Source organism: Aulonocara sp. 'chitande type north' Nkhata Bay, linkage group LG3, assembly GCF_057382095.1.
Source record: "Aulonocara sp. 'chitande type north' Nkhata Bay isolate Kocher_YH1m ecotype deep benthic linkage group LG3, A_spYH_male_GT1.1, whole genome shotgun sequence".
Classification (NCBI taxonomy): domain Eukaryota; kingdom Metazoa; phylum Chordata; class Actinopteri; order Cichliformes; family Cichlidae; genus Aulonocara; species Aulonocara sp. 'chitande type north' Nkhata Bay.
The window spans coordinates 78,385,186-78,408,127 of record NC_141346.1 but is presented as its reverse complement, the minus strand read 5'-3'; the positions used below and the strand labels follow the sequence as shown (position 1 = coordinate 78,408,127).

General features: G+C 41.3%; 2 protein-coding genes and 1 pseudogene across 3 annotated transcripts in view; all 3 read left to right on the top strand.

Annotated features, from left to right (window-relative positions):
* Positions 1 to 22,942, top strand: part of LOC147337109 (uncharacterized) — a 360,298-nt gene that overhangs the window by 152,853 nt on the left and 184,503 nt on the right. The gene's annotated exons all lie outside the window — the stretch shown is intronic.
* Positions 1 to 22,942, top strand: part of LOC147337110 (protein NLRC3-like) — a 547,272-nt pseudogene that overhangs the window by 364,440 nt on the left and 159,890 nt on the right. The window lies entirely within an intron of this gene.
* Positions 1 to 22,942, top strand: part of LOC147337112 (protein NLRC3-like) — a 48,980-nt gene that overhangs the window by 3,411 nt on the left and 22,627 nt on the right. Inside the window, exons 2-7 of the mRNA XM_086285794.1 lie at positions 1,466 to 1,528; positions 2,135 to 2,187; positions 13,285 to 13,569; positions 14,404 to 16,195; positions 20,800 to 20,973; positions 21,197 to 21,370. Of these exons, the coding sequence (XP_086141920.1) occupies positions 2,139 to 2,187; positions 13,285 to 13,569; positions 14,404 to 16,195; positions 20,800 to 20,973; positions 21,197 to 21,370 (2,474 nt within the window). The 5' untranslated portion in view covers positions 1,466 to 1,528; positions 2,135 to 2,138. The remainder of the gene's footprint in view (positions 1 to 1,465; positions 1,529 to 2,134; positions 2,188 to 13,284; positions 13,570 to 14,403; positions 16,196 to 20,799; positions 20,974 to 21,196; positions 21,371 to 22,942) is intronic.

Sequence of the window (22,942 nt, the reverse complement as noted above, 5' to 3'; positions counted from 1 at the left end):
CTGTAAAACAAACTAAGATTTATTTTTAGAATTAATATTTTGTTTCTAAGTGGAATTGACAATTTAGTCTGTTTCGTTTGTTCTATTTTGAAACTTAAACGCTTTAGCGGCTGCCTTTTGTGTAGTTTGCAATATTTGCCTTTATTTATCTGAAAAAGTCTCATGTTCCTTAAGTACATCTACCCTGTTGAACTTATTATGGGAAATAAATATTTAAATAAAAACAAGCTGCTGATTATTTCACATTTTACTTGTGAGCAACGGCACATTTAAATCTTACAAATATAGTTATTTGGCTTATATCGTGATAGATATCGTTATCGCCTGAAATGAAAAAAACATATCGTGATATGAAAAAATCTCATATCGCCGAGCTCTACTTTAAAGGTGATCGTTTAGGACTTCAGCAATAATACAGACAGCAATGTAGTTAGCAGTAAAACAGCTTTATTGGGAATTAACTTAAAAAACAAACAAACATCTGTCTCCTATTTTCTGTCACACAGGAAAGAAGCATCAATATCTGATGAGAAGACTTATTTATTTCTTTTTGGGGTTTTTTTCAACAGGAGAAGAATATCTAACAAGTTGATTTGTTCACATCTTAATTTTTAAGTGACATGTGCATTTTGAGTTTATACACTCTTTATATAAGGCAACAGTTTCCTTTTGCAGTATTTTTGTGTGGAGTGTTTTTCTATTTCTTAACAAAAAGGGAACAAAGGTGTTTAAGTTCACCTAGGATGATTTGTCTTAACTTTCACATGGTCTTACTGAGGTGATGTGAATTGAAACATGCATTTTTTTTTGGCGGTGAGGGAGGGATGTGCTGGAAAAGTTTGAAAAGGGACCTTGAAAGTGCTTAAGAAGTGCTTGAATTTGACCCTGAAAAAGGCATATGAACCCTGATCATTATCATTAGCCTGTGTAAGTCCTGAGTGTCCTCCAGTTCAGTGTCTTTGTCAGTCCCACATGTGTCGTTTCTGTTCAGCTGGTCTTCCAGTCAGTCATCCATCTCAGACTCTGTCATTCTGTCATAAACACCAGCCTTCACTACCTGTGAGTCCTGCGTTTGGGTCCTCTCTTCTCCACATCCACACTGCGATGCTGTGACATATACAGTACATAAAATCAAAATTCACGTTTTATGCAACTAAAGTGTTTCATTATGTAGGCTACAGAACATAATTCAGTTATAGACGATATATGAAACATGTATACTTACTGCATTTGAATCATTTAAACCATATGTGATATAAACACCTGCACGTGTGTTTGAAAAAACAAACGCTTTGATTTTGACACCCCAAGAAAATCTTCCTAGATCTGCACGTGTTCAGAGTAAGAGCCGAATAAACAGCAGCAGAAGCTGATTGATGAACAGCTGAATGACATATCAGCTGTAGCTGCAGCATCTGCACAGAGTTTGATTGGCTAACGCTGATTTGTTTGTTTTTTTAAACAGGACAGCAGAGAGAGAGAGGAGGAGATGGAGAGTGCAGCAGATTGATGAGACAGTGAAGAAGAGGTGAGCATCTGACAGAGCAGAGCCAGTTTAAAGGAGCCTCACAAGCTCACACATGACAGCTTCATCAACATGGAGCTCTGAGTGTTTATTAAAGGATCATTGGACGCTCTGACACAGCTGACTGCAGCCTTTAGCTGTGAGCACACAGTGTCTCACATTTACATTCACTTCCCTGTCAAACTCAGTAACTTTAAACAGCTGCTGTTATCAGGTGAAGATAGCAAAGCTTTCAGGGCTGAGCCCCAGTGTTTCAGGATAATGGCCCCAGAGACCACAGTCACATATGTGGGGAAGGATTTTAAGTTTAAAACTTCCTTTAAGCACTAACAGCAGAGACGCACAAAGTCGCAGACAGGGAACAAAGTATTTTAGGTTTGTATTGTCAGATTATTTAATCATTATACTGAACAAATATGTGAAAAAGTAAAAACCTCTATTATGATGAGGTTATCACTACATTCACATGTCGTCGATGTGTTCTTTCACACAGATCAGTTTCAGTGTGTGTGGCCCGTACACTAAACCATGACACAAATTCATATGATGTGACACCCAGACTGTGTTCACTGTTTCTTTTGGTAAAATCATCTTCTCGTGTTTTTATAGAAAGATGATGGAAGAACCTAAAGAACAGCCAGCCAAAGCAGCTCCATCAGCAGGTAGGAGATCAGTGCTTTGTATGATGAGACGTATGGATGTATAGACTTCAGGCAGATTCTTTTTTGTAACTGTGATAAGTACATAAAATTCACGAGTTGTAACCTGTCCTAATCTTTGCCTTAATCTTTCTGTGGGACATTAATATAACATGAGAACTTCCAGTCTAAGGAGTTTGGCAGAGAAACAACTGGACTTTTTTGTACTTTGAACCCACATATGAGGTTAAAACGATGCCACCTTAAAATGAAACTGAAGAAATATTGAAACTGAAACAAATGTATTGAAAGTGAAATGATAGTGAAAAAACATAAATATAGAAATTTAAAGAAAAAACTCACTGTTCATGTGGTTTTCACACTTACATCGTTTTTTTCCACGTACAGTTATTTTTTCAGCTTCAATTAGTTGGCACTGCTTCGGCATCTGAGGGTGCGCTTGAGGGGCGGGGCTTCAGAGCCACATATATGAGCCACATATGTTTGCGCACATTATATTGCTGACCAGTGACTGTAGAAATCATGGACGACCTAATATCTGCAGCAGCCGCAGTCATGAAGAAACTTGCGTATCTCTGAACGGCACATAGAGCGGGGACGCTGAGAGGAGGTCCAGCGTTTACCGACTGTTTCAAACTGACAGACTCGGGTGTTCTTCAGTGTCTGCCTGACAGAAGGACCTGAGAGCCGCCACAATATTTTTGGTAAGTGAAAGGTGTTTGTAAGCTAATCTGTAGCTAACATCCTTAGCTAGCTAGCTAAGATGGGCACTCGGCTATCGGCAAAACTTGTTTTGTAAAGTTTGTTTAGCTAACCCGTGCAGGTGAACCAAATGAACAGAAACGCACTGGGCTGCTCAGTCAGTAACTAACCACAGTTACTGTACTTTTATTATGAGTATTACACTGTAAGGCAACAGGCTGCACTCTGCTGCAGCTCCTGTGCAGAGCTGATTATTCAATATGTGCAAACAGCAGCATGTTTTCACTCTTTTGCCACATCTGTAAGGATATTAACACATATTTTAAAAAAGGCTTGCACTTCAGTAACCCCTCATTAATCATTAATTACAGATTAAATAGCAAAGCCTAATATTTATGTACTCAAACCAAATACTTCTGCTTGGCAGCTTAAGTTAAAATGTGTGTTTCATTTTTCCTCGGATTACATTTTTAGCACTGACTCTGTGTATTGTTTTTACTAAGTTTGTTTCAAATATTCAGGTTAAATAAAACAGTCTGAATCATTCTTATTGAGGTAAGTTCACAAAGTTACATGTGCAGTACAGCTTACATCCTTTGAGAGGGAAAAAAGCATTAATATTTGTTATGATACCTCTGTATGTTGGTGACCACGGTGCAGCAGCAGACTGAACCAGGACTGAAACCTGCTCCGTCTGCTCATGTATGCAGATTCACATTCACAAAGCACCAACAACTCAAAGGTTAACATTATATTGGAAAATCTGTTGGTATATACGGCTTTAAGAAATAAACAGCTCGTATGTGAGCAGAGCTGAAGAACTAAAGAAATGTAAGAGAAGAACTTCAGATCCTGGGTGTGTGAGGACAGAAGGATCAGCTCTATTTCAGATTTGAGATAAACTTTATATTTCAGTTTGTGATGGTTCAGTTCTCTTTGTGATTACAGGAGCTGATTCAGACCTCAGCACCACCCAGTGACAGCAGACAGATCATCCAACATGTTCACATGTTAACTGCAGAATGAACTGATGCAAACAGTACAAAGGTTAAAGCACCACATGTGCTGTAGTGAAAGCTGCAGCTGTTTTATGGATAAAAACAAAGTCAAAAGGATTAATCACCCCTGTATCATATGAATGTTGGGTTTTTCTCTGTATCTGTTATTGTACGATCTACTGTACAATATAAAGCACCTTCAGGTGACTGTTGTTGTGATTTGGCGCTATATGAATAAAATTGAATTAAATTGAAATGTAACTGTGTCACTATATATCAGCATTAACAGGACCTCAGCTTGGTGTTTCACAAAGCTGCTGATCTCAGACCTGCACAGCTTCCGTTTTAAACACTGAATGTACTCAGCTGCATGAAGAGCACGTTTGAGTTTCTCTGACACAATTAAATAAAAACTGATGAAGGTCAAAGGTCGTCACTTGTATGTCGAACTACAGACTTGTCATCTGGAATTCTTTCACAGTTTGCAAATTTGCAAATAGTGTGTTATTTACCATTAAGTGATTCAGAGTCATTCATACCAGAGTAACCAGAGAGGATCATATATTTTTAAATATATAACTATCCACAGGACTGAATATAATATCTCTAAGTAAAAGTCCAGAGACTCTGAGGATTATCCAAGTATTTATAACATTACACAAAGCAAAGTTCTCCATCACACAACGCTCAAAAAGAGATTTCTACGCCGAGTATGCATCATTCTCAGACTCCTCTCATACTGCCAATAAACTCTTCCAGCTCCTCCTCCCCTCCAGGAGGCGCTACAGGAGCCTTCAGACTAAAACCAGCAGGTTTAGGAACAGCTTCTTCCCCACAGCTGTCACCCTACTGAACTCAGTCCCCCGCTGAGCCTTTCCATCCACACTCACCTAACCCTTCTACACTCCTCCTCCCAGTGACCATGATCCTTTCATTATCAACATCCACCACGTTGGTTACTGCTGTAGTTTTAGGACACTGACATGGTGTAGTCTCTGTTATAGTGCCTACACTGTTATAGTCTGTTCAGAGAGCTACGCTTCCACTACTGTAGATATTTTCATAGCACTCTGTAGATCTGTTTACCTCACAGTGCTTCATCTTTATATATGTATATTTGTTCATAGTATACCTGTATACTTGCCCGTCTGCAGAGGTGGGTAGTAACGAGTTACATTTACTCCGTTATATTTACTTGAGTAAGTTTTTGGAAAAAAAATTTACTTTTAAAGTACCCTTTTTGCACGATACTTTTTACTTTTACTTGAGTACATTTGTGAAGAAGAAACGGTACTTTTACTCTGCTACATTTCCAAAATTTGACTCGTTACTTTTTAAAAAATAATTAGTTTAACACATTAGATAACATGCCGCCAGTGGAGTTTCCGGTAACTTTTTTACCAATCAGATGTGGCCATGCAGTCACATGACCAGCTTGAAACTGTGGCGGGCAGAGCGGCCCAAGCGTTTCAAAGTAGCGGACACACGGAAAGAAGACACACATGAAAACATGGCAAAGCCAGTTGTCTACGCTAGAGCTGAAGAGGATGAACAGCATTTTCCTCACATACAAAGAATGTTTCGCTTAAAGGCAAGGCAAGGCAAATTTATTTGTATAGCACAATTCAACAACAAGGTGATTCAAAGTGCTTTACAGAGACATTAGAAACAAAAACAAATAAAAAGCATGATTTAAAATTGATTAAAACAAGCAAGCAAACAAACAAACAAACAAACAAACAAACAAAACAGTATATAAAATCAAAACAGATAAAATCAGAACAGTAGATAAAATCAGTAGTTAAATGTAAGTTTTGAAATTTAAGCTTAAAAGTGTGGATTTGGTGCTTTATTCAAATGCAGCTGAGAACAGGTGAGTCTTCAACCTGGATTTAAATAAACTGAGTGTTTCAGCTGATCTGAGGCTTTCTGGGAGTTTGTTCCAGATATAAGGAGCATAAAAGCTGAATGCAGCTTCTCCGTGTCTGGTTCTGACTCTGGGAACTGATAAAAGACCGGATCCAGATGACCTGAGGGATCTGGAAGGTTCATACTGGGTCAGGAGGTCACTGATGTATTTTGGTCCTAAACCATTCAGAGCTTTATAGACCAGCATCAGAACTTTAAAGTCTATCCTCTGATGGACAGGTAGCCAGTGTAAAGACCTCAGAGCTGGACTGATGTGGTCCACTTTTTTGGTCTTAGTGAGGACTCGAGCAGCAGAGTTCTGAATGAGCTGTAGTTGTCTGACTGATTTTTTAGGTAGACCTGTAAAGATGCTGTTACAGTAATCAAGCCTACTAAAGATGAATGCATGGACTAGTTTTTCCAGGTCCTGTTGAGACATCAGATCTTTTATCCTTGAAATATTCTTGAGGTGATAGTAAGCTGACTTTGTTATTGTCTTAATGTGTTTTTCTAAGTTTAGGTCTGCATCCATCACTACACCCACATTTCTCGCCTGGTTTGTGGTTTTTAGATGTATAGATTGAAGTTCTCTGGTGACCTGTAATCGTTTTTCTTTGGCGCCAAAGACTATTACCTCAGTTTGTTTTTGTTTAGCTGGAGAAAATTGTACGGGGCCTTGGTCTCCTGGTGACATTGTGATATATATTTGTGTGTCATCTGCATAGCTACGACAGTTTATTTTGTTGTTCTTTATAATCTGTGCCAGTGGGAGCATGTAAATGTTAAACAGAAAGGGTCCCAAGATGGAACCTTGGGGAACTCCACATGTGATACTTGTCTGCTCAGATGTGAAGTTACCTATTGATACAAAGTATTTCCTGTTTTCTACGTATGTTTTGAACCAGTTTAGTACAGTTCCTGAAAGACCTGCCCAGTTCTCCAGTCGTTTGAGTAATATGTTGTGGTCAACTGTATCAAATGCTGCACTGAGATCCAGTAAAACTAAGACTGACATTTTTCCACTGTCTATATTCAGACATATGTCATTAAACACTTTGGTCAGAGCGGTTTCAGTGCTGTGGTTCTGTCTAAAACCTGACTGGAAGGCATCGTAGTAGTTATTCTGTTTTAAGAAGTAACTGAGCTGTTGAGAAACTGCTTTTTCAATGATCTTACTTAAAAACGGGAGATTTGAGATCGGCCTGTAGTTGTTCATTTGTGTCTTGTCAAGATTGTCCTTTTTCAGTATAGGTTTGATTACAGCAGTTTTTAGTGATTCTGGAAACACACCTGATAATAAAGAAAAGTTGACGATCTGTAACAGGTCTGACTCTAAAGTCTTTGAGACCTTTTTGAAAAAACTTGTTGGCAGGACATCTAAACAGCAGGAGGAGGAGTTCAGTTGACCTAAGATGTCCTCCAGGTCTTTGCTGTTAATCGGGTGAAACTGTTTCATGGTGTTTAAACTGTTTTTTGGTGGACACAGTACATATCCTGGATCTGCTGTTGATGTACCAATTGCTTGTCTAATTTTTTGGATTTTTTCTGTGAAGAATTTGGCAAAGTCATTGCAGGCCATGGTTGAATGAAGTTCAGCTGCCACTGACACAGGAGGGTTCGTTAGCCTGTCAACTGTAGAAAATAAGACCCGAGCATTATGGCTGTTTTTAGTGATGATGTCAGAGAAGTAGGACCTCCTTGCACTCCTCAGTTGTAAATTAAAATTGTGAAGTTTCTCTTTATAGATGTCATAGTGAACCTGCTCAGCTTTCCTGCACTCTCTTTTTTCATTTTTCACCAGTGTGGAGTTTCTCCATGGAGACTTTTTCCTTCCAGAGATAACCTTCACCTTAATGGGAGCAATAGTGTCCATTACATTTAACATGTTAGCATTGAAGCTATTGACGAGCTCATTGACTGACCCTCTGGACAGGTCAGGTGTTAATGGGAAGACCTGGTTAAAAATTGCACTACTGTTTTCAGTTATACACCGTTTTGTGATCACTGTTGTTGATATATTTGTGTGGGCTGAGATTTTACTTTCAAAGAAAACACAGTAATGATCAGACACGCCCACATCAGACACAGTAACCTTTGAAATGCTCAGGCCTTTGGAGATCAGTAGGTCAAGAGTGTGTCCTCTATTATGTGTGGCCTCTGTTACATGCTGAGTCAGCCCAAAGTTGCCCAGAGTGTTACTCAGGTCTTTAGTCCCTTTGTCCTGAGGGTTGTCCACATGGATGTTAAAATCCCCAACAATAATTACACAGTCGAAATCAACACAGATCACAGACAGCAGTTCACTGAGGTCATTAAAAAAGTCTGTGCAGTATTTGGGAGGCCTGTAAACATTAAGAAACACAACTTTGGATGGGGCCTTCAGCTGTAAAGCCACATATTCAAAAGACTGAAAACTTCCAGGAGATAGCTGCTTACATTGAAATGATTCATTAAATAAGACAGCAACCCCCCCTCCTCTCCTGCTCGCCCTGGCCTCACTGATAAAACTGTAGTTAGGAGGGGTCGTCTCGATGAGAACAGCTCCACTGTTACTTTGGTCCAACCAAGTTTCAGTTAAAAACATAAAATCAAGGCTGTGCTCAGTGATTAAATCATTAATTAAAAATGTTTTCCCAGCTAAAGATCTAACGTTTAATAAAGCCAACTTAAGTGTTTTAGAGGCATTACTTGTCCCCTCGTGTTTGGGAGCAGTCTGTGGCACACAAGGTATGTTTACTATGTTTAAAGATCTTTTAGAGTGCAGCTCTCTGTGTTTTGACCAGGCCACATGTCTCCTGTCACCTAAAAGTACAGAAATTTTAAAACCTTCTAGTAAACAGGGTCCCAGCTTCTCCTGGGAAAAGTCACCACTGCCATAATCCTCGCAGCCCGGACCCTAAACACATCAGACTGCGGAGACAGAGCGTGAAGGTGGTAAGGAGGAACTAAGGGGGGCGAGGCTGGGCAATGTGACTTCGATTGCTCTGATGAGGGCGGGGCTCGATGGCGAACCTTTGGCCGCTCTGGTGGGGGGTTTATGGGGGACAAAAAGGGATTGGGCCGGGGGGTAGATCTGAGCCCAGCATTGACCCGCTCCATCATCTTCTCAGTGAATTTCAGGTGTGGGGAGGAGGGAGAAAGGGAGGGGGAGGAGGGTGATGGCCTGTCAGGGGTTTGGGGGACTGGGGAAGATCGTGGTCCCTGGTCCTGGTCGTTGGTGTTGTTGAGAGAGTTGGAGGCAAATAGGGACCCCTCTTCTTGCCTCAGATGTCTCTCCTTTCTGAGGCTCTTCCCGGGTGGGGGCAGATGGAGCTCCTCCTCAAGGTTTCTGCTGGGCTTTGTCTGTTCTTGGAGTACTGTTTGTTCCTCTTTATGAGATAACTCCTCGTTTATCTCAGCCTTGGCACCAAGCACAGATGGATGACGTATGGAATAAAACAAGTTGGAGGTGAACAGTTTCACCCCTGACTTGTTAAAATTAAATCCATTTGCTTTGAACAGATGCCTGTGTTCCCAAAAAATATTAAAGTTGTTGATAAAATGCACCGAGTGGTCAGTACATGCTGATATAAGCCATTTATTCAGTGTAAACAACCTGCTGAATCTCTCGTCTCCTCCTCTGACCGGCGGTACAGGTCCACTGATGAATACAGCTGCATTCAGAGAGTTTACAGTATTTAGTAATCCAGTAAAGTCCCGTTTCAGAACCTCCGACTGTTGTTTGGACACATCGTTTGACCCTGTATGCAGAACAATGTTTGTCACAGTTGGATATTCATCTGCAATTTGAAGAATTCTCTCCTTCAGGTTGTTGACCATATCCTTAGGAAAGCAGAGGACTTTAGTGTTCTTACCGCACATCATTTGTACATCCTTTACGGCAGAGTCACCCACAATCAGAGTTTCAGGCCTAGCCTTTAGCTTTCCCTGTGGCCTTTCACTTTTCAACAGATTTTCAGACCTTATTTCGCTGCTTTTAGATGGATGGTTGTCCGATATAGATCCAGGGTCCTTTGATAGTGGAGCAAATCTGTTGTGCAGTTTCACATTCAGTTGTTTTGGAGGTTTGTTGTTAACCTTCCTATTCACTGTTGTCCAGTCCTGTTTCCTCTCGTATACAGGGGTAGAAGAGCTTCTCTGTCTCGTAGGAAGTGAAGGCCAGTCGGTTTCAGAGATTTCAGCTCGCTGTGCTCTGCCCGTGATACGTCCTCCGCCTTCCAGGAGACATGATTTATGTCTTGGTTTTGCACCAAGACAGTCCAAGGGGGGATTATCACTTGAGGATTTATAATAATGCACAGAGTCTACTTTCTTGGTCATGTTATCTGTGCTCCTTAGCTGTGTACTAGCTTGCTCATCGCCATTGTTTTGAATCAAAGGCAAGGTTGTTTCATTTCCACACAGTCCATTTACCTCCACGTTTACTTCTAAGCGATGAATTTTTGTCTCCAGTACTGCAATCTTCTGCAGGAGGCTGTGGTAGTCATCTGTGGATAGGGAAGGCATCTTGTTGCTAGTTAGCCTAGCGGTTAGCACCTTTCCAGGCTATTGGGGCTGTTCGGTGCCCAGACACTGTAATCAGGCTTCAGCTGTGTCTAGGCCACAGACACACGGAGCGCTGAGGATAAGGTAACTATAAAAATGTTGCTGTTTCTGTTAAGAACACTTTAGTCCTAATGATCTATAAGTGTCCAGAAGCTATCGCAGGTAAGCTCATACGGAAAAAAGGGAAAAAATCAGCATAAAAATCAATAAAAGAAGAAAAGCATTTAAGGAGCAAACAGATGACGCGTCCACACTCGCAAAAGATACCACTGGGTAAAAGCAGCACAAAAGAGCAGCTATGTCTTCAGTGAGAGCCAAAACAAACCAACTTTTCAGCGTGAAACAACTCAGTTCATGTAACCTGAGGAAACTGTAAGTTTTCTCTAAATATCTTTTAGCTGTGGTTAGCTGGATGTCAGTCTTATGTTACAGACGCTGTGTCGAGCTCGAGCTGCGAGTCATATTTTCGGCGCTACATTGTAGTGAGATAAGTTTGTGGGTATTTTGTGCAGCTTCAGCTGTCCTTTTAACTGCTCGCTGGTTAGCTAGCGTGAGCTATAAGCTAACAGCTAGCATGGTTAATGACGCTAGAGTTCCACGCACATGCAAACAGCTCGTCTCTACTGCTTTAACTGTTAAAACAGAAGACAATACTGCAGCTGACAGGGTTTATTATGTGAAACAGCAGCTTGTTTAGTTTAAACAGTCTGCATTAAGCTGGGCAAACACTGTGCGATTTTTTTTTTCAGTCGCGTTATTCAGCTCCTGCTCAAACTGTACAATTAAATCGCAGAGGTTAGAAGTTGTGGAGCAGGGAAATTATTTTACTGCTATTGTTAAATAATTGTCATCATTACCATTGCATTAATAATATAATCTGGAGTTTATATTGCATTCAGGGGTTAAACAGTGTCTCTTTCAGAAAGACTGAGTTGCAGGCTGACAGGAAGTTGTATGCAGAAGTGAAAGCAGGAAGTTATTTTGAGCAGCAGGCTAAGACGAGGCTTTAACAATGTAACAGATAGCTTTAAGAAGGCTTTAAGGTTTTATGCATACAGGTATTAAATTAACTTTGTATTCCAGGTGCAGTTATAACTATTTTATACATATTGCATATCTGTGCTTATTTGAGTTGATGTTCAGGTTCTTTAAAGGTCTTAAGCTTCATCTAGTGAGAGTGTCTAGATGATCCATGCTGAGGGAAAACTAGAACATAGAAGGAATTGCAATACATGCTTACAAAACACTTATATATCAGATCATTTTATATTAAGGTTTTAGTAGAGGTTCTTGGTTAAAACATTTATTTAGTAGAAGACATACATATAGTCTCAGTGAGCTTCTGGTCTGGTAAAAGGTCAGAAGTGCAACAGGTGAATTGAGAAAGAGCATGTGAGGTCGTGACACACACACACACAGAGTTAAATTTATTTAGAGGAGAGATTACTCATGTCTGGTTGTAACTGCAAAAGTGTCTCGGTAAAAGAGGAACCGTTCCTTGTTGTCTCGGCAAGAAAGAGGAACAAGACAAGAACTGAAAGGTAGACAGGAAGGGCCAGCCATGAAAATAGAAGATGATTTTCTGGGTGAAAAGTCATGATGATGTTGATCTGATCTATGTATAAAATGTACCGGTGACGCATGAAGGGGCGTCAGTAAACAAACCCTGATGCTATAAAATATCTGTTCATGCTTTGATTAAGTCGAGGACTACTGGCTGTCTGCGTACAGAGTGTCTTCCCACACGTGTGTTCATTAAAATCATTGTTGGACCAAGACCTTCTGGACCATGGGTGGTGTGTACTCTCCTTCCTCAACTTTGAACCTTAACAAAGTTCATAGGTCACGATGCAGGGTCTCACACTATATGGCCTGATGCTCTGATGCAACCCGAGTGCTCAAACTGTGCATTCATAACATGAAGCTTATCATACAAAATCTGTCCCTCGCTCTCCCTCTCTCTGTCTTACAGACACACACACCATCAACTTTGCTAAATTACTAATGAAAAACATTGACCAGGCAGCTGTGATTGAGTAGCAATGTCCATCCAACTCTTTTCATGGTTGTTGTAGTCATAATAATTTTGTGAGGCCACATTGAAAAGTGTTGGATACAGAAGCGTAGTACGGAAGCGTAGAGCCGCCACCCAGGCAAAAGAAAAATAGAGCTATGTCACATTATAACGTGAAAAGTTTATTATTATAGTATACTATTGTTCTAACAATATTAGATATAGTTCTAACAATATACTTTTCATGTTTGTACAATATACTATCATTTAGGTACAATATACCTATTACAATATACATAATTCTCACGTTCGTACTTGCACTCGTTCTTATTTTAAACTTAATCTGGAATGCAGGATATGAATGACAAGATTTTGTTTTTCATATTTTTCATTATTTTTCAGTTTCAATTTTTTCTTCGGTTTCATTTTAAGCTGGCATCATTTTAGCCCTACACACCCTAAAATTTAGTATTTGTTGATGAGATGTTGAAGTGTTAATTGAACAAAGTTAGAATACAGTGGAACCCCGACTTACGAAATTAATCCGTTCCCGAGGGTCTTTCGTAAGTCGAAAATTTTCTTAAGTCGAAACAGCCATTGCACCTTTTGAGTGAGGTGATGCTGAACGATAGGCTAATTGCTAACTAGAACAACAATATGTCGTTCAAGTGGAACAGCGAAGCACGAGTACGGAAGCCAAGGGGTTGTCACATGATTCGGAAGGCCTTGTGGGCATTGTAGGCTCAGCCAATCAGAGCCAGCGGATTTCGTTACACCGGCATTTTGCCGTACCATGGGCAGAAATATTGCCGTTCATTGCCTTCGTAACTTGAATTTTTTGTTAAATGGGGTATTCGTAAGTCGGGGTTCCACTGTATTTTTCACATGATTTCGACTGAGAAGCATGTTTATGTCTCTTTCTTCTTCCTGTAGAGGAGGAGCTTGCCAGGGTACGGTCAGCCTTTGTCTGGAGGGTAACAATAGAAATCCTTAAACTGCTCCTTGAGGCCCTTGTAAGTGATGGTATCTTAAATAAGTTGGAGGAAGAATCGATACTGGAGGGGAACCCACTCAGAGCAGACAAGGCACGCAGCTTGATCGACACAGTGAGGAAAAAAGGAGACAAAGCATGCAAGATAACAATCAAGCATCTTCAGATCAAAGATCCTTCTCTTTTCTCTCAGCTGCGTTTGAACTCTGATCCATCTGCTCAACAAGGTGAGGTCATGCATCAGATACCATGAATAAAAATGGTCACCTTGCAGTTTGTTGAGATGTGAAAGTGAAACCTCAGAATTCATTGTAAGAAAAAGGAGAGGGCAAGAACGTCATTCTACGACGAATGTTTGGATTTGTTACATGCCTGCAAATGTATTTTCTAAACTACATGGAGGAATTTTGATGATCATCATAAACCTGTGAAACTACTTAGATCGAATGTGATCTGTATTTAATTAAACACAAGTGTTCTTTACTTTTAAAAACCATGCAAACTGATTGCCTTAAAAAAGAAAAGTCAGAGTGTTTCTCTAACAAGAGGACACTCTTTAAGCATCGGTCATTTGACTTAAATGTTTAATGAAAAAAATGCCACATTTATATATAATAAAGTAAAGCACATGTTTTGTGTGGCCAGAAACGGTTTACATTGTCTTTCGCCATTGTAATATATGAGAAGAATTAATGAATCTCTCTCAGATGCGTCTTTAAATAACATAGCAGTGGGGAACATTATGACACTTCAATGTTGTTATTTTTGGTTACAAAGTTTGGAGAAGAGGCACAGAAAGCAGAAACCTGTTTAGCCTGCACATGTTGGCATCAGGTACATATGAAAAGCTGCAAAGCAATGCAGATGTGGAGGTTCAAAACATTTAATGTGGCTGTTTTCAGGAAATACATTTAGGAATTCCTGTAGTGCCTTTTTGATGAATTTCTGGTAGAATGAGTATATTAAAAACTTGATAGGTTAAATAAAGGCCAAAGTACATCACATAGCTCCTTCAGACCAGATTTGTATTTTTCCTTCTTTTTTTCCTTTTTTTGATTCAGATGCTCTTCAGAAGTGTCAGCCTAAACTTAAGTCTGTCTTGAAGGAGAAGTTCCAGTGTGTGTTTGAGGGCATCGCTAAAGCAGGAAACCCAACCCTTCTGAATCAGATCTACACAGAGCTCTACATCACAGAGGGAGGGACTGCAGAGGTCAATGAGGAACATGAGGTCAGACAGATTGAAACAGCATCCAGGAAACCACACAGACCAGAAACAACCATCAGACAAGAAGACATCTTTAAAGACTCACCCAAAAGACAATACCTGATCAGAATAGTGCTGACAAAGGGAGTGGCTGGCATTGGGAAAACGGTCTTAACACAGAAATACAGCCTGGACTGGGCTGAAGACAAAGCCAACCAGGACATCCAGTTCATATTTCCATTCACTTTCAGAGAGCTGAATGTGCTGAAAGAGGAAAAGTTCAGCTTGGTGGGACTTGTTCATCACTTCTTTACTGAAACCAAAGAAGCAGGAATCTGCAGCTTTGAAGACTTCCAGGTTGTGTTCATCTTTGATGGTCTGGATGAGTGTCGACTTCCTCTGGACTTCCACAAAACTACAATCCTAACTGACCCTAGAAAGTCCACCTCAGTGGATGTGCTGCTGATAAACCTCATCAGGGGGAAACTGCTTCCCTCTGCTCGCCTCTGGATAACCACACGACCTGCAGCAGCCAATCAGATCCCCCCTAAATGTGTTGGCATGGTGACAGAGGTCAGAGGGTTCACTGACCCACAGAAGGAGGAGTACTTCAGGAAGAGATTCAGAGATGAGGAGCAGGCCAGCAGCATCATCTCCCACATCAAGACATCACGAAGCCTCCACATCATGTGTCACATCCCAGTCTTCTGCTGGATCACTGCTACAGTTCTGGAGGATGTGCTGGAAACCAGAGAGGGAGGACAGCTGCCCAACACCCTGACTGAGATGTACATCCACTTCCTGGTGGTTCAGGCCAAAGTGAAGAAGGTCAAGTATGATGGAGGAGCTGAGACAGATGCACACTGGAGTCCAGAGAGCAGGAAGATGATGGAGTCTCTGGGAAAACTGGCTTTTGATCAGCTGCAGAAAGGAAACCTGATCTTCTATGAATCAGACCTGACAGAGTGTGGCATCGATATCAGAGCAGCCTCAGTGTACTCAGGAGTGTTCACACAGATCTTTAAAGAGGAGAGAAAACTGTACCAGAAGAAGGTGTTCTTCTTTGTTCATCTGAGTGTTCAGGAGTTGCTGGCTGCTCTTCATGTCCATCGGACCTTCATCAACTCTGGGCTCAATCTGCTGGAAGAACAAACAACCCCCAAGAAGTCTAACACAGGAGAATCTGCAGAGAAACACTTCTACCAGAGTGCTGTGAACAAGGCCTTACAGAGTCCAAATGGACACCTGGACTTGTTCCTCCGCTTCCTCCTGGGTCTTTCATTGCAGACCAATCAGAGTCTCCTAGAAGGTCTGCTGACACAGACAGGAAGTAGCTCACAGACCAATCAGGAAACAGTCCAGTACATCAAGGAGAAGCTCAGTAAGAATCTGTCTGCAGAGAAAAGCATCAATCTGATCCACTGTCTGAATGAACTGAATGATCGTTCTCTAGTGGAGGAGATCCAGCAGTCCCTGAGATCAGGAAGTCTCTCCACAGGTAAACTGTCTCCTGCTCAGTGGTCAGCTCTGGTCTTCATCTTACTGTCATCAGAAGAAGATCTGGATGTGTTTGACCTGAAGAAATACTCTGCTTCAGAGGAGGCTCTTCTGAGGCTGTTGCCAGTGGTCAAAGCCTCCAACAAAGCTCTGTAAGTAAACATGAACTCATCGCTTCATTCTTAAAATCATGGGAAATAAATCAGAGGTGCTCAGTTCAAAGAACACTACCACTTTAGAAAAATTAAAAAATAGTCACTAAAATAGTCATGATACTTTAAATATTTCTCTCCAGCAGGACATGTCAGCATTTCTGAAATATTTTTGTCTTCAACTCGAATCAAAGCACAATCCAGATCCAGCCTATAAGAACATGAGCTCTGATCCTTCAGCCCCTCTGACAGGTTTATTATCCTCAAGTTGTTCACTTGTCTCCAACAACCAGGAGTCTAGCTCTGTTTTTTAAAGCAAATACTTGAGCTACCAGACTGCACCTACATCGTTTTCAGATGTTCTTATTTTAAGGTCTGGTTTGTGTCTCATCTTTATTGCAATCCCCCATGTCTCTCTGTTTTTCAAATATAAATCTGTTACCTCGGTGTGGCCAGAACAACATGGTGAACCCAAAATACAGACAAAGGTGAAGGAACTGAATATTACTAGACGTGAAGGCTTTATTTACACACAGGAACTTGACACTTGGAATTTTTTAACATGAACTGTGAACTATGGCGGAAGTCAAGCACTTGAAGCTGTGAGCATGAAGTGGGCTCTGTGGTAGGTTTCCGGAAATGGGTCTTGGTTGATGGTAATCTGAGTCACTGTAACAGAGGTAGAGCAGCATCAGAAAGATCACTGGTGGAGGTTACAGTAAGTGAACGAGGTTATCTTCAATGTCTTATTTGGGGTTTCTGTAGCTCAGGAGGTAAAGCTGGTCTGATCTGACCTACTGATCGGAAGGTTGGTGGTTCGATCCCTGGCTCCTCCAGTCTGCATGTCAAGTATCCTTGGGCAAGATACTAACCCCAACTTGCTCTCCGATGCATCCATCAGAGTATGAATGTGCGTGAATGTACTTAGAAAGCACTAAGTTCAGATAAAGTGTTTGTGAGAATGGGTGTGATTGGGTGGATGTGGCATGTTGTATAGAGCGCTGTGAGTACTCCGTGAGAGTAGAAAAATGCTATATAAGAATCAGTCCATTTACCATTTACTTGTCAGCAGTCGGAAAGCAACTTGGGGAAGGCAGGTGGTGAGGTCTGGGTGAGTACTTGTTAGCTTTGAATCCAGGCAAAGTGGTCCAGTAAGTCTAAGAGACGAAAGGCATTAATGTGGCTGTGAGTGAATCAAGAAGACCAGCATCCAGGAAAACGTGACTGAACTGCAAGGGTGAGTAGATGATCCGAGGATTAGGAGGTTAGCAGAGTTATTGGGAGTGCTGATGTTATATTCAGCCTAGTAGATTACTGTCAGGTGTGGACAATGGACAGGCTGACCAGGCTTCACCCAAAGGCAGAAACCAGAGTCTAGTGGGAAACCACCGCCGCTCACACAGACCATGACAGCAGCATGACCCCCCCCCAAAGCATTCTCTTTCACTTGGCATCATTTACCTCTCCCTTCTCCAATTTCTGATGTGTCCACCTTTGCAATGATAACTGTGATCAAGGTGAACCAAAAAGGTGCCGTGGTGAACAGATACTTCAGTTTGGTGAATGCAGTTTCAGCTTTGGGGGACCAGATGCATGCTGAGACTTGAGTGGTGCAGCTACCTGACTATAGTTGAAAATGAACAGTCTATAAAAATTTGCTATTCCCAAAACCCATTGGAGATGCTTCTTGAATCTACAATGGGTACAAGGGGTAGGCCACTCTGTTAAAGCTTTCACATTTGCCAGATCCGTCTTCACCTGCCCCCGTGCCAAAATGTAACTGAAAAAAGTTATTGATGAGGAATGGAATTCACACTTTTTTGCTTTGACATAAGGTTTATTCTCCAGCAAACGTTGGAAAAATAGCATGGACATGAGACTGATGTTCCTCACAGGTTTTGGGAAAAATGAGGATATCATCCAGATACACCAATACGAACCTGTCAAGGAAGTCCTGGAGGACATCGTTAACTAATCTTGAAACATTGCGGGAGCATTAGTTAACCCAGGCGGCATGACCAAATACTCGTAGTCCCCCAATGGCATGTTTAAAACGGTCTTCCACTTGTCTCCCTGATTGATCTGGAAAAAGTGGTAAGCGTTGCGGATGTGGGGTTTTGTAAACCCAGTGGCACTGTGAAATGGCCTGAAAGCAGAGCTAATGAGGTAATAGGTACTTATTCTTGATGGTAATATCACTGAGGCCCCTGAAGTAAATGCATGGCCAGAGAGAGCCATCCTTTTTCCCCACAAAAAAGAAGTTCCAACTTGAGATGACAATCGTTGGATTATGCCTGCACCGAGGGATTCCTTAATGTACTTTTCCATAGCCGCACACTCAGGTCTAAGCAGGTTATACAGCCAGCTAGAAGGCCGGGTGGAGCCAGAGAGTAGTTCTATGGTGCTGTCCTGTGGTTTGTAAGGTGGCAGTGAAAGCGCTTTACTTTTGCTAAATACTTCCTGAAGATCATGACATTTGGTGGGCACAGAGGAGAGATCTAAAACAGTCTCGGTGTTGGTTGATGGTTCCACAGGTTCCGGTGGACGGGCAGAAACAAGGCAATTTGAATGACAGAACAGACTCTAACTGATTACCCTCTGACCTGACCAGTCTAAGTGGGGGTTATGTAATTCTAGCCAAGGAAAGCCGAGTATGAGTGGTTTGTGAGGTGCATGAAAAGAAAAAAAGGTAAGTGTTTTCTTGTGATTGCCAGGGGTGACAGGCTCTGTGCGCTGAGTTATGTGAGGGGACACTCGGTTATTTAATGACTTAGTGGGAATGGGCGGATTAAGGGGGCATAGAGGGATGTTTAACTGTCTCGCTAACTCAGACTCCATGAGGTTCTAATTGAACAAGAGCCTGAAAGGTCTGGTTAAGTAGAACAGAGAGTTGGAGTTGCAATCTGGGTTTTTATGTTTGTGTGAGTATCCTCCACCCTTATCCCTGAACTTTCCAGTGGGCAGACCCTGGTGTGGAATCGAAAACAGACAGGTTCATCACGAGAAGCAAGCTGATCTTTCATGGTTTGATTTAATGACTGAAAAACATACAGCGGACGGTGGTTAGCACTGTTGCCGCACAGCAAGAAGGTCCTGAGCAAAAGTCTTTACAAACTCAACCAGGAAATCATCATGCGAGCAGAAAGAAAGAGGATGAGCAGATAGGTAAGCAAGAGAAACCCGCCAGCGTCCCAGGTTTCCAGAGAAGGTTCAGGTTCTAGGTACCTGAAATGGGATGTAATTCAATTCAATTTTATTTATATAGCGCCAAATCACAACAGTCACCTCAATGCGCTTTATATTGTACAGTAGACTGTACAGTAATAAATACAGAGAAAAACCCAACAATCATATGACCCCCTATGAGCAAACACTTTGGCGACAGTGGGAAGGAAAAACTCCCTTTTAACAGGAAGAAATTTTTGGTGTCAAAGTCAAAGCACAGATCCACCCAGTCTCTGTATTTCAGCTTATTTCCTTTATACACACATTTAACAGGAACAGTTTCAGACAGCTAGTGTTTACCTGACATTACCTGCGTACCTCACAGTTTGCAGGTAATGGGCATAATAATTACTGAACAGAGACATCCTGCTGTGAACTTTGTTGCTGTGGATCTAAAATGTAAAAATACATCTGAGAAGATTTCTAATCATGATTTTATGAGCCCCCAAAGTTTGATTCTGTTCATCTGGACGTAGCGCTCTCAGCGGGAGAAACATTTTGTCACTCATCAAGATGACTTCTTCAGGCTCAGCTGACTGCAGCTTTCCCCAATCTTATAAAGAGTACATCTGCATAATGACTCAAACCTAATGGTCAAGGAACTGACCTCCCAGCCTTATTGTTCCTTCAGTGGGCTGGTTTCAGTCATTATGCAAATGTACTTTTTATAGGGTTGGAAACCAGAAGTCAGCTGAGACTGACGAAGTCACCTGGATGAGTGACGAAATGTTTCTCCCACTGAAAGCGCTACGTCCAGATGAACAGAATCAACTTTTGGGATTTACTAACCTGGATGATTGAGCATGGATCAAGACGGGTTTTTATGAGGTTTACAGTTTCTTATAATTTCTAAACCAGAAGGTTGAGGAGATGGAGCTCATGATAACTGGCTACTGCCCTTCAGCGTGCTTTATGAAATCATCCAATCAAAATAAAGTTGGCCTTTAGGGAGAGCGGGGCTTTAAAGGGGAATGAGCCAAAGCAGCTTTTAGACAGAAAATGAAACGAGAGTCCAGGATGTGATACATTATTTATAACTACATTTACAGTAATCACACATATTAGAATTAATAAAGTGACCAGCAGTACTGCAGTAAGTGTAATACTGCAGTACTCACAGGCCTGTGCCAGCAGGCACTGAACTACTGTCACTAAATCAACCTGGTCTTCACTGGTTTCCATTTACATACATTGGAATAATTGTGTTTAATTTGAAATATTTTTCTTCTGTTACACTTAAATTCTTGAACATTTTTTTATTTAATTGTGCATTGTAGTGTACTCATTTGTACACATTTGATTACTTAGATTCAACATATAAAGAGATTTTATTTGATAATAAATATTATTGTTTTGTTGTTCTTGTTATTTTTTTTCAGGCTGAGCAGCTGTAACATCTCAGAGGAAGGCTGTGAAAATTTGTTGTCAGTGGTCAGCTCCCAGTCCTGTAGTCTGAGAGAGCTGGACTTGAGTACCGACAGCCTGAAGGCTTCAGCAGTAAAGCTTCTGTCTGCTGCAGTGGAGAGTCCACACGCCAAACTGAATATTCTGAGGTCTGACCGATTTGTATTCTTTTTTCTTTTGTTTGTTTGTCTTGTTTTTAACTGAGAAAATAAATCCAGCAATTTAAACAGTAGAGGTAAACTTGATCAATTTACTGTTGTTTCGTACCACATCTGCTCAGCATAAAACAACAAGGATTCTTAAAATATAAGATTAGTTATTGCACCCTGATTACACTTTAACATCAGTCTTTGTTCATGTTTTCATTTTCAGACTCAACGTCTGTGAACTTCTAGTGGAAAACTGTGAAGCTGTGTCCTCAATGCTCAGCTCTCAGTCCTCTACTCTGACAGAGCTGGACCTGAGTATCAAAAATGTGCAGGATTCAGGAGTGAAGATTCTGTCTGCTGGACTACAAAGTTTAAACTGTAAACTGAATACTCTGAGGTCAGATCAATTGACATTTTGTTTTTTTTAAATGAACCAATTAAACATTTTATTCAAGGCTTCCGGTTCCGGCGCTCGTGGGGATGGACACCTAGTACGAGAGCTCTCGACTGAAACTTATTAAAACTGCCCCAAGTAAATTAATACACTATCTAAGTGCACATAAAGAGGAAAAAGGGGTTTAAATGATGTCCAGAAAGAACAAAATAGCTAAGAAGTTAACGTTTGAAAACGTGGAAGATGGCAATGTGCAGCTAACAGAAGGGGCTAACGTTAGCCCCTATAGGGCTAGCCGAGGCCACTCTCCCACTCCTAGCCGCGAGGATTCTGGGACAGAAGATGAGGTTGACCCAGCAAGTTTGACGCTGATACTGAAAGAACTGAGAGGCGTTGGGAAAGAGGTGAAAGAATTTCGAAAAGACACGAAAGCGCAACTGGTGGAAATAAGGGGTGAGTTGGATAAAGCCAATGCGCGGCTTAATGATGTGGAAACCAGGGTTGCAGAACACAAAGATAAGCTCCAGAACACAGACGAGATTTTGTCTGAGATACTAACAATGCAATTCAATTTTATTTATATAGCGCCAAATCACAACAAAAGTCACCTCAAGGCACTTCATAAATACAGAGAAAAACCCAACAATCACATGACCCCCTATGAACAAGCACTTTGGTGACAGTGGGAAGGAAAAACTCCCTTTTAACAGGAAGAAACCTCTGGCAGAACCAGGCTCAGGGAGGGGCGGGGCCATTTGCTGTGATTGGTTGGGGTGAGAGAAGGAAGACAGGATAAAGACATGCTGTGGAAGAGAGACAGAGGTTAATAACACATATGATTCAATGCAGAGAGGTCTGTTAACACATAGTGAGTGAGAAAGGTGACTGGAAAGGAAAAACTCAATGCATCATGGGAATCCCCGGCAGCCTACGTCTATTGCAGCATAACTAAGGGAGGATTCAGGGTCACCTGGTCCAGCCCTAACTATATGCTTTAGCAAAAAGGAAAGTTTGAAGCTGATCTTCAAAGTAGAGAGGGCGTCTGTCTCCTGAACTCAAACTGGGAGCTGCTTCCACACCCAGTCCAACATAGCCAGGCTTTCTTTGCTGCTTTGACAAAACCTCAAATCCCAGTCAGAGATGATGAGCATCATCACAGTGATGATCATTTCTCTGTAACCCAGGCTTTCTGCTTCAGGATCTGTGCACGCTCAGAAAACAAGGAGACCTTTAAACATCATTTCACTAAATGGATGGACTGAGCTCAGCCTACAGATGAACTGGTGCCAGAGATCATAAAGAACATCAAACAGTCAAATTCAACACTTTTAATGGAAATATGAGATTAATCTTAAAAGTAGAGATAGTGTCTGTCTCCTGAATCCAAACTGGAAGCTGGTTCCACAGAAGAGGGGCCTGAAAACTGAAGGCTCTGCCTCCCATTCTACTTTCAAATACTCTAGGAACAACAAGTAGGCCTGCAGTGTGAGAGCGAAGTGCTCTAATGGGGTGATATGGTACTACAAGGTCATTAAGATAAGATTGGGCCTGATTATTTAAGATCTTATATGTGAG